Consider the following 15,728-nt stretch of genomic DNA (forward strand, 5'->3'; position numbering starts at 1 on the left):
AGTTCAGAACCTAGCTAGATTAGTGAGTGCTTGTTAGTGGTGACGAGTAGATCAAATGGATTGCAAAGTCCCCCCGCTAACAGGAAAAGCTTGCACTGTAATTGGTAAGCTGAAAGTTACTTGCCATATGAATGGTTTTAGTCAAGTCAGTCACCTCTCCACTCCAAAACTGCAACATATTCTGCTTATTTCCTTTATCCCTTTTTGATCTTTTAAGTCCTACTTTTTTCATGAAACCTTACTGGAACATCCAGTTGGTCTTTGACCTTTCTAAGCTTCATAGATTGATTATGTATCATTTTCTTCACTGTTCTCTAACAGTTCACTTTAGATTGAATTACTCCATAAGAATAAGAGTAAGGGATATGCTTTGCCAGGTCAGTATCCTTCTCTCATATCTTTTCTCTCAGCATTTACTACAGTGCTGAGCCCTGAACTCTTAAACCAACATTTGTTTTTTTTACTGCAACTCCTGGTACTGAATATGTTTTCCAGCCATCACGTGTGTACATATACACTCACGGAAATACATTCACAAAACACTTTGTGTGATAACATTGTGTATATTCTATTGTATTCCATTCTAAGCAATTGAAAGTAATGGTTGATGGTGACCCCCTAGGTATATCAACATCCTTACCCACTAAGGAGTAACAATTTGCAGTTAAATGCTGCCTGAACCACCACCCATGTCAGCCCAAGTGTTTCCTTAAAGAATATCTAGGTTATTGGATTGATAAGAAAAAAGAGAGGGAAATAGCTAATCTCTCATTTCTTGACTGTTATGAATCATATAAAATAATTAAGTTAACTAGGTAATTAAGTTTCAAACAGGCCTTACCAAGGACATTTTTAAAAATAAGCTTGAAAGCAATTCTGACTCTGGGTCAGCAAAATAATCTTCAGGAATAACTTCAGCATTTGTGGTAGGAACCAGATTCCACCACTTAACTATTTAGAGAAATCTCCCAAAGAAGTTTATCTTCTGGCAGTAAGCCATCTCTATGCCAGCCATTGCACAGATCGGAGCATACACAAACCCTTTAGTGGCTTCCAATGTATGCATTTCCTAGATTAATCTTCCATTTATCTAAGTGTAAACAGTGCTCCTCAAGCCAGCAGCCTTGACATCACCTGTGAGTTTGTTAGAAATGAAAATTCATGGGCCCCACCTACTGAATCAGAATGCCTGGGGTTAGGGCCTGAAGATTTCATGAAATTGTATTCAGTACCTCAGATGAGTCTTATGCAGGTCAGAATTTAGGAACTACTGATACATGTATACCTCCCAACTGTGCTCAGATCACGTCTTCTTTCCCCTCAAATATACCAAACACCTTACCACTCGCTGCACTTACTATTCATTCAGCAAACCAGACATGTTCACCTCCTGGAAGCACTTCCGGTCCACTGCTTATAGTAAGTACTTCTGTCTTTCCCTCCCTGTGTTCCCTCCACAACTGTCCATCATCTGAATCCTACACGTTCTTTAAATTGGTTTCAATACAATTTCCTTCAGGAAGCTTCCATAGTCCCCCAGATCAAAATTAAAGGTATAAACCATGGTATTTTGCTTGTATCTTTATAGATCGCTTCATTCGTTTCACAGTTGTCACATGTCCCCTAGTATCCATACTAATCATATGGCAAATGTCCTCTTGCCTGCCCCCAATCAAACCCTCTCTGCCCCTTCCCTGAACATTTCCTTTCTGAGTTCCTTAAGAGATGAAAGAAAAAACACAGTACCCATAAATCTCAAATGTTAAAGAAAGTTATATTGTAGTAAAGTATTACTAGCATAAAATATATTGGCTGAAAATATAATTTTTATTCTATAGCATATATTTTGATTGATATTTTATATATATGTTATCAATTGTATCCTTAAAGTATAATATACATAAAAAAGAAGTTAATTAAAATTTTTTTAATGATGACAAACAAATACTCACCTGCTGAAATCCCAGGTAATCTTGTATAGTTGAAGACACATAGAAGACCAAAGCGTCTGTAGTGACAACCAGCACAAAGCCGTTCAGAGCCTACAAGGAAAGAAGTAGAATCAGTAACAATACCGTCACTCATAAACACTGACTTCAACGAAGGCTGTTACTTTTACTGCTAAAAAACCCTGCTCTTTAATACGGCTAACATGGTTACAGCTCACAAACACAGACATACCACACCCTCACGGAGTGGAGTGTTACACACCACTGCCGCTCAGTTGAAAGGAGCATGCAACACTGGTTGGGTCCTAACTCTACATAAACTGGAAAGAACTGAACGACCGATCAGTGAATTCTCCATGCACAATTTCCCTCTGAATTAAGGAACTATAATTTACCTGTAGTAAGAATTCTCCTTCATGAAAGCTCAGGCTTTCCCCGAATTTTGAGCTACAGTTATCCTGGACTCCATTTCTGACAGCTGGGGGTGATTTTAATGCAACTATGGAAAAAAAAGGGAAAATAATGACAAAGTAAGTAGTTTTAACTCTTTGAGTAGTGAGTTTCTTTCATGCTCGCTGACCCCTGGGAGTGAGGTTTTTTTTCCAAAATATGAAATTAGTTCCAGTTACAGTTTTATTAACTTAAAATCATGTTTGTTTGATAACCAATTTATAGACACAAGAAGAACATACATTTGCCTTTTTTCAATGTTGCCTTACACATTTTTAAAATAAATCGATCGTCCTCTGGATGGTCGGGAGGCACGAGGACATACATGAACATCTGTACTACTCAGAGGGTTAAAAACAAGTGGTTTACAGGGGCAATGATGGAAAACCTCTATACACCAAACAGATAGTAAGAAATACTGGTGTGGACTGGCAGTGTAACGACAGTAGACCTTCCTTTGTCACTGGGCATTTCCAACTCAGACAAGAGAGTTAAAAATAATTTTTGAAGAGTTCACTATATGATTTTTGGCATGTAACAGGAGTTTCAAAGAATTGCATGGTGCTGCTATAAATACTCCTCTCATTCCTATTGACGTATGAGAATTAGGTTCATCTGAACACAACCTAAAAAAATGATTTTAATACCTCTATATTTATCTAAACATCAATGAACTAGTGATGATGAGGAGAAAGAATCCACCATACGTCACATTAAGAAATATATTTCCTCCTCTTGTCTAGTAACACTATTTTTAGGTACATGTTAAATAAAACTCAGGAAGAATGATCATATTTATGATGGTAAATCATTCTATACAAGAACATGTATGTTTTTCTATTTACTCAATTCTCTATTTTTGTCCCATTAGTGTGTTGAAGTTATCCACAAAAAAATAGCCGCACATGAACCTTGTTTAATCCTAGGTATCATACATATGTAAAGTGGCTTCTCCTTCATTACCGTCTTCTAACTGCTAGTGGATAGTATTTAGGAAAGAAAGACTCATGGCAGTCTGGGTGCTCCCTGTTGGAGGTGGCAATAATGCTCTCCCCCTCCCATCTCTCTCTCATCCTGTGTGTATGTGCATGTGTGTGTCTTTGTGTATTTGTAGTCTGGAGGCAACACAGCGAGCAGAAAGAATAATTACCATTCACTTAGTTAGAATTCTCCCAAGCACTCTCAAATATTATCTTATTTAAAAGCACATGAAAGTTGATATTTGACAGAATTAAGTTCAAATTTTAGCTCTGCCACTTAATGTGTGAGCTCTTGCAGCCTGTCTCCTAATATGTGAAATGCTAATTGAATAAAACAGACACACACAAAACCATCCCGCAGGACTGTTGTGAAGAATAATGAGAATATAGTGCAGTTCCCGGCATAGGGCAGCTCAACAATTCAACAAATAGAAGCTTTAATGATTAGCCATAGTGCCCAAAGCTTATGGATCGACTAGTTATGAAGTATAACTTTTTAGATACATACAGTCACAACATCTTTCCATTTTTCTACTCTCTTTTGGAGAATTACTAATAACCAGATTTTCTCTCAGTCTGAGCAAAGCTTCACATAAAACCTCTTTGTCTGAAGTATATATGCTGGTAAATCATCAAGGGCATGTGTCAAACTGGAATCTCATGCCAAGTTCTTGCTTTTGCAGAACTTGAAACACATCTCTGAAGGAAGAGGCCAAAAGTCTGGCCTCTGAATATAAGAATTTCAAAAGGCCAGAGAACAGATTTCCTTAGGCCAAAAATTAATTTTGAGGTAAATTAATTGATCTAGCAGTTAATCAAGAGCAAAGGAAATGTTTAATCTTTTCTTACTGAAAACGAGCAGAGAGAAAGCCTTTTCCCCTTTCTATTCTGTAAGTTCTGTTGCTGTTTGCTTGCTTTTTTTTTCCTGAAGCTAGAAACGGGGAGGCAGTCAGACAGACTCCCTCATGTGCCCGACCGGGATCCACCCGGCACGCCCACCAGGGGGCGACGCTCTGCCCACCAGGGGGCGATGCTCTGTCCCTCCGGGTGTCGCTCTGTCGCGACCAGAGCCGCTCTAGCGCCTGGGGCAGAGGCCAAGGAGCCATCCCCAGCGCCCGGGCCATCTTTGCTCCAATGGAGCCTCAGCTGCGGGAGGGGAAGAGAGAGACAGAGAGGAAGGAGAGGGGGAGGGGTGGAGAAGCAGATGGGCGCTTCTCCTGTGTGTCCTGGCCGGGAATCAAATCCGGGACTTCCGCACACCAGGCCAACGCTCTACCACTGAGCCAACAGGCCAGGGCCACTGCTTGCTTTCTAATGGCCAACCGTGCTTGACTGTATTAAAATCTCACATTGTCAGGATTAACTATGCTCCACTATTTTCCCCAAATTCTCCAATACGCATCAGAAGAGTCATATCAAATATTAGTAAGATTTGCTATTAAAATGAAACCCCAAAACCCTTACATTATTAAATGAATAAGCTTGAAAACAGATATTAACAATGTCAAACTGTCTAAATTATCTTATTAGAAATCTTTTAAAATTAATTTTTAATCAGTGGAATTGATGATGTTAGTTCCAACTAGAGTTATTGGGCCACTGAGAAGATAAGAAATGAAAGAGACCATTCATCTCAGAGTAATTTACAATTTGTTTCTGGCCTTGTAGCAGAGATATTAGCCAACGTAATTAGACATTAGACAGACTTCCTTTAAGCAAGGAATCTAAGCTATGGAAATTAAGAACTAGAAAAGAAAGTAAAAAATACTAAGTATCAAAGTGAGACTTAATGAAAGTATTACAGGAACTTGAAAGAGAGAAAAATAAGAAGAATAAACTCTAAACAATTCCTACAATTCTAAATGCTTGAAGGATAATCTTTAATATGCATAACTACTGCTTAAGTAGGAAAAGTGACAAGTACATTTTGGGGAAGGATCACTGGAGGGCTCTTCCCAAAATATTTCTATTGCTCTCATGTTTCAGGTTAATAATCATGAAAGGATTTAAGTAACTATTGTGCAAAACTGAGTCCAGGAAGGTTGAATTCCCTCCCCATTCTAATCTATAAAAATACTAATGTGACTTTTTAAGGAACTTTATGTCCTGGCCTCTCAACCCAAATTAAGTAATTTTTACCTGCCTCAAAGTTTGATCTTTCTTGATATCATATCTACTACCTCTCCCTTCTTAAAATTACTAGAAACTATATTACTACTACTCACTTTCCCCCATACATTTCTTGCCTTGATTAGAAAGCAACAGAGGAGTAAGGAAGTGACCCTGTGTGTTGTTACGGGCACTTCTTCCTAGTCCCTGAGGGACCTTCAGTAATTTTCTAGTAATCATATGAATGCCTGCTGAGCACACACTGTATGCCAAGCAGCTCCCATGTATTATATCTTATTTAATCTTCATAACAGACCTACGAGACTGGACATTCTTGGCCTTTCACTATATTAGGAAATGGATTTAGGGAGGTTAAGAACCTTCCCCAAGCTCAAAGCGCTTGAAGGGGCAGAGCAGAGATTAAAAACCCAGGTAGGGACATGTGGGAGTTGATGCTTCCTGCTCCTCCCCCCTTCTCTCTCTCTCTGTCTCTCTTCTCTAAAATGAATAAATAAAAAAAAAACCCAAAAAACAAAAAAACCCAGGTAGGCCCTGGCCGATTGGCTCAGTGGTAGAGCATCAGCCTGGCGTGCAGAAGTCCCGGGTTCAATTCCTGGCCAGGGCACACAGGAGAGGCGCCCATCTGCTTCTCCACCCTTCCCCCTCTCCTTCCTCTCTCTCTCTCTCTCTTCCCCTCCCACAGCCGAGGCTCCATTGGAGCAAAGTTGGCCCGGGCGCTGAGGATGGCTCTGTGGCCTCTGCCTCAGGCGCTAGAATGGCTCTGATTGCGGCAGAGCGACGCCCCAAGATGGGCAGAGCATTGCCCCCTGGTGGGCACGCCGGGTGGATCCTGGTCGGGCGCATGCGGGAGTCTGACTGCCTCCCTGTTTCCAGCTTCGGAAAAATACAAAAAAAAAAAAAAAAAAACCACCCGAAAACAAAATAACAAAACCCAGGTAGCCTGACCCTAAGTGTGCGTGCCATTATTAACTACCTACCAGACGTCTCCCCCTAAGCTAACAACTTTTGACATTTAGTTTTCTTATCTTTGAATGAGGACAATTCAAAATATCTTTGAATTTGCCTCTGGAGACAAATTCTTGTGAGGCCTAGAATAACAGGTAGAGGACCTGGGTAATACTCCCTAGCATCTGTAACTGACAGTCCAGGGGCTAACAGGCTCTATGCTGAGCACACATACCTCTGTCCACCACGAAAAGCTGACGCTAAGTGCACACCAGGAGTAACTGAGCATTTTCTCACCTCTAGACAGGGACATTAGTGAGTACACAGTAGGACCGTTGTGAGGCCCACAACAAAAATCTGAAAGTAACTCAAAACAAGAAACTGCTGTAAAAATTACATGCCTGATCAGATGCATAGGACACTTTTAACATGGCACCGCTAAAATTAAATACCTGACAGTGAATAGAAACAAAATGTAAACTCTTAAAAAGTAGTCACCAGCTGATTCTGCTACCGAGGGGACCATTTGCTGCACTGATCAGACATTTCCTACAAACCTATCTGTGGGCATACCGCACCTTCCAAAGTATAGAGGTGACACTGAACATTCAGTGGAATATCAAGATAATAAACTGTCAAAATACTTCATCTTCATTGAGAGATTGATGAAGCAATGACACAACTAAAAACTTAACTGATGACAGAATTTAAGTGTAAATATACTATAGCATTATAGAATTACCACATTACAGACTGATTCATGTCTTATTCCTATAGGCATTTAACCTGTGTTTCCTAATATAACACCTTTTTGCTTCATTATACTTCTAAGCTCAGATTTCCATCTCTCCCTGCAAGCCAAATATTTCCTATTCGAAAAACATGCTCTGAATTGTTAAAGGCAGAAATTCATGAGTAAGAAATACTGGCATATGGTAACCTATATTTTGTATTTTGTTACTACAGTTTGCATTTAAACAGAATGATGACATGATAATCTTGTGAGGGAAAAGTTTAAACCTTTTAAATCTCTAATTGTTGATATAAATTCAATTTATTTAAAAATATTTATCTTTTTTATCACTTCTGGAAGGAAAAGTTAAATTCTATCTCTACACTGACATAAGCATAACAGAGAGCAAAGCTATCACTTACTATAAAATTCAACCAACTACATGAACTTTTTTTTTTTAGAGACAGAAGTCAGAGAGAGGGATAGGGACAGACAGAAACAGAGATGAGAAGCATCAATCATCAGTTTTTTCTTGCGACACCTTAGTTATTCATTGATTGCTTTCTCATGTGTGTCTCGACTGTGGGGCTACAGCAGATCGAGTAACCCCTTGCTCGAGCCAGTGACATTGGGTCCAAGTGGTGAGCTTTGCTCAAACCAGATGAGCCTGCACTCAAGCTGGCGACCTCGGGGTCTCGAATCTGAACCTGGGTCCTCTGCATCCCAGTCTGATGCTCTACCCACTGCGCCACTGCCTGGTCAGGCCAACTACATGAACTTTTATAAATGAGATAGGGTTAAGTAATGCAATATTTCTTAACTATAAGGAAATGAGTTTAGTTCAGTCTGGCATAAATGAGTATTTCTAAGTAATTTTCAAAACCATATATTGAGTATATCTTAGAGAGTCCCTTCTAATACTCTGGGGTAAAAGATATTTCTTTTCAATACTTGAAATTTTCCTTCTTTCCTTTTGAGGAAAAGAAGAAACAAACTGAAAATAAAACTGATATGTACTCTTAAGTTTCTAGGAGACAAAGATTAGGTCTACACATTTCAGTCCTGTCTGATGATATTTACAGATTAGAAATTCCTAGGCAGAAAAACGTCACTAAGGCAGACTAGGTAAATTCAGTTTGTTTAAATAAGAATAAAGTTTATATCTTATGAATGAACGGAGGCTGCATAACTGGTGAGTGCTGTCTTTCTTGGCAAATCTGAAAAAAAAAAATTCTGCAGCTGAAAAAGTCCAGAAATTTACCCCTATTCCTACTTTCAATTAAGTGGAAACTGACTTCCAGAGATGTTCACAGTTTTTCAGTTTCACATTTACTTATATTCAATTCTACTATAACTATGCATGAGGGTCTCTGGATTAACGAAACCAACAAGAGCAGTTAATTGACCTTTTCAGTGGGAAATGAGTTGCATTCAGCTTTCCACACATACAAGAGTGGAATTCAAGTTGTATTCTAGGTAGAATTTAATCAATGAGAACAGTGATTCTCAAACTTTTACGGACAATGAGAATCACATGGAAGGCTAGGAAAACAATGCTGGATCTACCCCCTAAAATTTCTGATCCAGTAGGTCTAGGATGGGGCCTCACGGTTTGTGTTGCTGACAAATTCCCAAAAGATGCCGAGGACCGGTGCCACATTTTGAGAACTAGTGACTTAAAACATCAGGATTTAGGAAATAACTTAGAAATGTTTTGGTTCCCACCCCTCATATTTTCTAAAATGACCAAGAGTGTACTTATTAATATGAATGTCTCCAGGAAATAACTCTAATCCCAATTTTATAAAGATGAGAAGAGCACATATATAAAGCTGGAAACACAGGGCAGTCACAGAAAATTCTCTGTGTATACAAAGACAGCCAGTAGTAGCAAGAACACTGTATCCACCATTTGTACCCTCACCAAAGCAAACAATGTCGCTTCTCCCTGAACAAAGCTTCTATAGAGTGCGTGCCACTTCTTAAAAGGATGTGGGAGAATCAATTATTTCTATTAAAAGGCTGAAAAGAGTTTATTAGCAAATTTCTATCTGTAAATCAAAACACAGCATTAACTCAACAAAGGGATTCTCAGATGACATTAATACCAGGTCCATAAAGCCTCCACGTATATTCAATAACAAAGTTCTCCACCAGCAAAAGTAAACTACTGTATCAGTATTCTGCAGGAAATCATTGTCATTTATGTAACAATTTTAACTGTAAAATGTCCTACACAAATCTCTTATTTTTAGGACAAATCCACTATGAACTTAAAACATCAGGCAGGCAAGCATTCTTATGTCCATGCCAAGACGATGAACATGACATGGAACAGTGAGGTCACAAGCTTAGTTAACTGAACTCGCCTCCCTGTTCCCTGCCGGCCGGTGCTTGGTCACATGACACAATCCCCTTAACCATGCTGACACAGAGAGAGGGATTGCTGACTGTAACACGCAGACTAGGTACCTGAAACAGATACTGTCAAGAATATAGTGGACACTGAAATATTCAGTAAAACAGACCCTAAAATGCACCCCCACATCGTTTGGGCAAACTTAAGGCTAGAAGAAACGGAAAAAAATTCAATACAGACAATTTTGGGTAAAGCTGACCCAATTTGATTGCTAACCTCCCTTTCAATCAGCCACTGCTGATACCCAAATGGTTTTATGACTTCTGTGGACAACCAAGGAACACAAATGACCTTCTCTAGTATTATTTTTCTGAATGGACTTTAATTTCTTTTTCATTTACACCTTCATGTGCAATTTTCTTTTGGGCCTTCTTGAAACATCCGATGAAGGTACTTCAAGCGAATTCACTGTACCCTTCCTATGGTTTCATACTCCGCACACACACAAATTTGCTTTCTTCCACCTCTACCCAGCCTTAAAACATCTCACATGTGGCACTTTTCTTCTTATTCTATATGCTAGTTTCCCCTGGGGAATTCTACTTGTTTCCATGGTTCACGATATTATTCCAACTATATTATAATGACTCAACTCTAAATCTCAGCTATGAACAAATAAACAAATTTGAGCTACTGATTAAAACTGGTTGATCAAAAAGTCAAAGGGCTAGAAAATCAGGATTTCAAAATAACATGTAAAATGATCAGTAAATAAAAATGATCACTCATAATGTTTCGTTACAGACCTTAAAGTGATTAATTTTATACTGTGTGAACACGGTTTGTAAAGCACTGTAACATGAAGATGCAATTTTCTATTAACCAGGTCACAATGCATCGCAAAATAATCAGATGATTTAATTGTAGACATATAAAACCTGTATTTGGGGGAAAAATAAAAATTGCTGAAAGTTGGCCGGCTTTACTATTACCCCCAAGAAAAGAAAGCTACGGGGTAAATTTATGACCAACTGGATCCCTTCCCGGCCAAGCGAGTAAAGATCCTTGAGTCACATAACACTCGGCAATGAGCAAAGAGAAAACACATTAAAGCAGTCCATTTAAAAGATAGGAAAAAGCAAAACATATATATAATAAAGGATGTAATGAGTTTGAATTACAGTTTGAATCACTGAAAAGTATCTGTCACTTTAAAAAAAAACTTGTCAAAGCTAACAAAAACACTCCATGATGATAATGTTTTATATAAAATCATAGATTTATTCATAGAATCTAATATATTTCACACTGTAAGTTAGGATATGTGATGAAATTCCTGATCCAAAAAAGGTCAGCTTATTAATTCCATTTAATCAATGGAATTCCATTTACTTTTTATTTTTTTTATTTTTTACTTGTGGAATTCCATTTAATCTTGGCTCTTCCATCAGCCAAGATTTGAATATCATTTCAATTTGACTCAATAAGAACACTCACTATTCTTTTTATTCATCCATGATTCAATTTGCATTTGATTATAAAGTTCCTCAATTAAAATTCAAGAATCTCTAAATTTTATAATTTTAGTTATGGAAGGTGTCATGAATGTTGTAGTTTCATGTTTTAAAGTGTGAATTCTGGGGAAAAAATATAAAGCTGGATTAGAGTCTCAGAGGACTAATACCGTGGGTCAATGAAACTGAACATTATTTGATACAAGCCCTGCTGATCTTTCTGGCAGACAAACCCACTTTGAACATTTCTTCAATAAGGAGAATAAGAGACCCAAACGTCCAGTTACAAAATAGTAAGTTATGGAAATGTAATGCACAGCACAGGGAATACAGTCAGTAACATGGTAATAACTTTGTACAGTGACTGATGCAGACCCATTAAACTTTATAAAATAACAACTTTTTTGAAAGATTTTTTTCTTCTTTCATGTTTTACCGCTTGCCCAAGCTCATTCTTGGTATTTATACAGGCTGTATATTTGTTTTTCAAGATAATGTTCTGTTACATAGATACCAGAGCAGGATTAAAATTCAGAGAAATGCACAAACCAAAGATGAGTAAACACAATAGCTCTCTTTTAAAAACCTAATGAACTTGAAATGAACTGTAAAGGAAGACTAAGAAGAGTACATATAATTTTTAATTTAAAGTCAAGTCAACAAAGATCCATGGTAAACAGTGAGGTTGAATAAATATTAGTTCATTACATAATGTTATTAATTTGTCATCTTCTCCTCACATTGCATTTTTAGACTTCATGAGATTTAAAATATTCCAGTATGCAAATAATACTACACTTTATGAAATGGTGATTATTTTAAGCATGTATAATGAATCAAGACTCAGATCCCCCCCCCCACACACACATTACCTGGTTTTAAAAATAAAACCAGAAAACTGTTCGCTATGACATTTGCAAATGCAGAACTTTGGGAATAGAAACTCAGATCACCAAACTTAATTTCGTCAGGCTTACTGTAATTTACACAACAGATTTTTGTTACTTGTGTAAAGGAAAACTTTCCACAAAGGAAATTTATACATCTCAATATTTAAAAAGTCATACAGAATAACCCATGACTTAGCGTGGATGATGTAAAAACTTTCAGTTAATGATCTTTTATTTTATTTATTTTATTTTTTAAAGATTTTCTTGCAAGTTCACTTTTTTTTGTTTGTTTGTTTTTATTATTTGTTCATTTTAGAGAGGAGAGGGAGAGACAGAGACAGAGAGAGAGGAGAGACAGAGAGAGAGAAGGGGGGAGGAGCTGGAAGCATCAACTCCCATATGTGCCTTGAGCAGGCAAGCCCAGGGTTTCGAACGGGCGACCTCAGCATTTCCACGTTGACGCTTTATCCACTGTGCCACCACAGATCAGGCTAATGATTATATTTTAAATGAGGCAATAGTAACTATAAATATTTTACTGAATTACCAAATAATACATACCACTGACTACTACTCCTGACTCATAGAAAGAAAACGTTTCTGCCTATTTACCTCATTAGATATTTGTGCCTCAGCAGAGAACATGGATTAGTCATTCCCAAATTTTTTAATTCTGCGGGTTGCTGTCAAAGAGAAGAATAATTTAAAAATAATACTTACATGATGATGAGTATTTTAAAAGGTGGTAATGAAATCTAATTCAAATTTTTATATGCTGAAATTAGTCTTAAGAAAAAGACACTACCATACCTATTCAGATTGGTCAACAAGCCCAGTGCCCACTGTTTGATCCTGGCCCTGAGAGGCAAAATATAAGAGGAAACAATCCTTCTCTTAAGAGCAACCAATTTCTTCTTTTTTTAAGTGAGAGAAGGGGAGATAGTGAGACAGATTTCTCCATGTGCTCTGACTGGGATCCACGTGGCAACCCCGTCTGGGGCTGATGCTTGAGTATGGAGCTATTTTTAGCACCTGAGGGCTGATAAGCTCGGATGAACTGAATCATCCTCAGCACCCAGGGCCACACTCAAACCAATCAAGCCACTGCTTGTGGGTGGGTTAGAGAATGAGAAGGGGGAGAGAAGCAGATGGCTGCTTCTCCTGTGTGCCCTGACCAGGAATCAAACCCAGAACTCTGGTGAGTGCCAAGATCAACCAATTTCAAGCACTGGGTTATTAAGAATCCAATTTCTACTCTCCCGCAATAAACTATTATTGATCATGGTCATTAAGTGATTTAAACTTAGTAAATGTTTTCATCTTAGAGGTAACAGGGTATTTGAGTTTAATACTCATTTTGTGATTTGTTTCTTCCGTTTATGTTCCATTTTTTTTTTAATTAAAAAAAGGATATTGTCATCTTAACATTCTGTAATTTGGTGAGAAGGTCTGGCATGATGTTAAGGATGTTAGGACCTCTTCCAGTTTGTATTTCAAGGACACGAGTACAGCCCTGACTTGTCAGGTCAGAGCTCCACTTGATCACTCAGCTGGCCTCCGGCTCCCTGCTGGTTTGATTGCATTGATCTGGAGAGGTGAAAAACTGCACTTGACCATGTTTAATTGCCAACATCAGAAAACAGCAATTTTGGATTTTCTGTTATTTGCTAAAAACAAAAAAGGCTCTCTCGCAATACTTCAAAGGGACAATAATGTAGAGAAGTCTTTGGAAAATAAAAATAAGCAGAGAAGAATTGAAGGTAACACAGGAGAGCAGTGCAACTGAGGAAACTGAATAGAACTGTAACAGCTTCTAGTATTTTGATTATTCCATCATTTCTGGTTTGGGTATTAATCCTAAAATATGTCTAAATGTGTCCATTGTGCAGAAACGGAAAAACAAACAAACAACCATACAAAAACTATCAGCTTATCCAATATTGCTCATCTCTCAAATCTACAAAGGGGGAGGAACAGGAAGAGGTGCAAGCCTGCCCAACTGCTGGGCAGCACAAAGGAACGTCCAGCAAAGAAGAAAAGGAGCAGTGGCCCAGGAACGAGATGATACATATAAAGCGATGGCCAAGGAGCAGAGCGTGGCTAAGGGACGCAACGGGCGGTGCCGAGAGCACCGGAAAGGAACACGGTGACACTCGTCAGTTCTAAAACAGACATACAGAGGTTTGCTGTTTGAGTCTTCAATATTCCTCCACGTTTCACTGTCAGGCCCAGCCAATCAGAGACCATGTGAACAACTGCTGACTGCAACAATTCAATAAAACAAATTACTGCTTGCATCTGGATATTTACAGAAAGAGAATAAAATAATGGATGGGACCAAGAATGGCAAATTGGCTATTAACAGAAAGATAACCTGGAACGAGGAAAATATTAACATCTTAAACCAAGTTCCAGAGGTAAATTTCTAAACACATCATCTAAAATATTTAATATGAAGTTTACATTGTTTTTCAGACATAAGTTAATGAAGTTAATATTTATTGAATGTGGCCTGACCTGTGGTGGCGCAGTGGATAAAGCGTCAACCTGGAAACGCTGAGGTTGCCAGTTCAAAACCCTGGGCTTGCCTGGTCAAGGCACATATAGGAGTTGATGCTTCCTGCTCCTCCCCCCTTCTCTCTCTCTCTCTCTCTCTCTCTCTCACTCTCTCTCCCCTCTCTATAATGAATAAATATTTATTGAATGCATACTATTGGGCAGGCATAGTTTTAAGTGTTTAGGACATAGCAGTAAACACAATAATATTCTCAAGGAACATCCATTCTAGTGAGATAGGCAGGCAATAGATGGTATGTTTAAGTGCACCCCCCAAAAATGAAGCACTGTATTGTAAAAATTTTTATAATGATTACTTCATGTGTAGCCTAAACAAAGAGCACAAACTGAAATACAATTTTCTGAGCTTTAGTGTCTGGAATATATATAGTTCAACAACTTTCAAGGATTAAATATTCAGTTTCCTTCAATTGTTTCTTTACTTGAAACCTAAACTAATAATTAACATTTATTAAGTAGATTTAATTAGCAGTTTACCTCCCTTAAAAATGCTCCCTAAATGTTGCATTACAAATATTTAATGTGTACCTTTTTAAAGAATTTATTATACTGTATGTCAGTTTATGAAACACTAGACCTTGAGCTACATATTAGGAGGCAGAAAAGTTTAATCGTTTCTTCTTTGTGAATTCTAAACCTGCACACTGTTTAGAATAAAACAATCTTGCATTGCCAAATATTATAAAATAATTTTATGTAACAGTTTCAAACTGCTTCGAACCTTAACATTACTGAAAAAATGGCTAAGTCAAGCACTTCGAAGTTACATTTTAGAATGTTTCAATTAATTAAATATGGAAAAATATTAGTGTTGTGCTTAAGAAACTTTTATGTATTGCTGAAGCAGGATAATCATGGCTCCGAAGTTTAAGAAGATCCATCCAAGTTGGATTATTTAAACTTGCAATAAATAGATGTATTTTCTTGGAAAAATATCTATTGTTACAGTAAAACTTGAGTTTCCTTTCTGACAAGATTGTATGATTACTCGTTTATATTGTTCTTTCCGCAGGAATTCACACACCCCCTGTTTGCATCCTGTTATTCACTTAAAGCTTCCCCTCACTTCGCGTTACACTGCTTCCCTAATGGTGGTTTTAGCACACTGAAATCCTAATCTCTGTCCGCATGCTCCAAGTCTCCTCGTCTGCATTTAGCATTTCTTCAGGTCATAAAGATTATCTGGAAAGCTTTGCTCTCT

The 15,728-nt window shown here is 37.9% G+C and overlaps 1 protein-coding gene across 1 annotated transcript in view; it reads right to left on the reverse strand.

Annotated features, from left to right (window-relative positions):
• Positions 1 to 15,728, reverse strand: part of AHR (aryl hydrocarbon receptor) — a 43,122-nt gene that overhangs the window by 13,185 nt on the left and 14,209 nt on the right. Inside the window, exons 3-4 of the mRNA XM_066353765.1 lie at positions 2,345 to 2,448; positions 1,953 to 2,042 (exon numbers count right to left, since the gene is read on the reverse strand). Of these exons, the coding sequence (XP_066209862.1) occupies positions 1,953 to 2,042; positions 2,345 to 2,448 (194 nt within the window). The remainder of the gene's footprint in view (positions 1 to 1,952; positions 2,043 to 2,344; positions 2,449 to 15,728) is intronic.

The sequence above is a fragment of the Saccopteryx leptura genome, chromosome 12 (assembly GCF_036850995.1).
Source record: "Saccopteryx leptura isolate mSacLep1 chromosome 12, mSacLep1_pri_phased_curated, whole genome shotgun sequence".
Taxonomy (NCBI): Eukaryota; Metazoa; Chordata; class Mammalia; order Chiroptera; family Emballonuridae; genus Saccopteryx; species Saccopteryx leptura.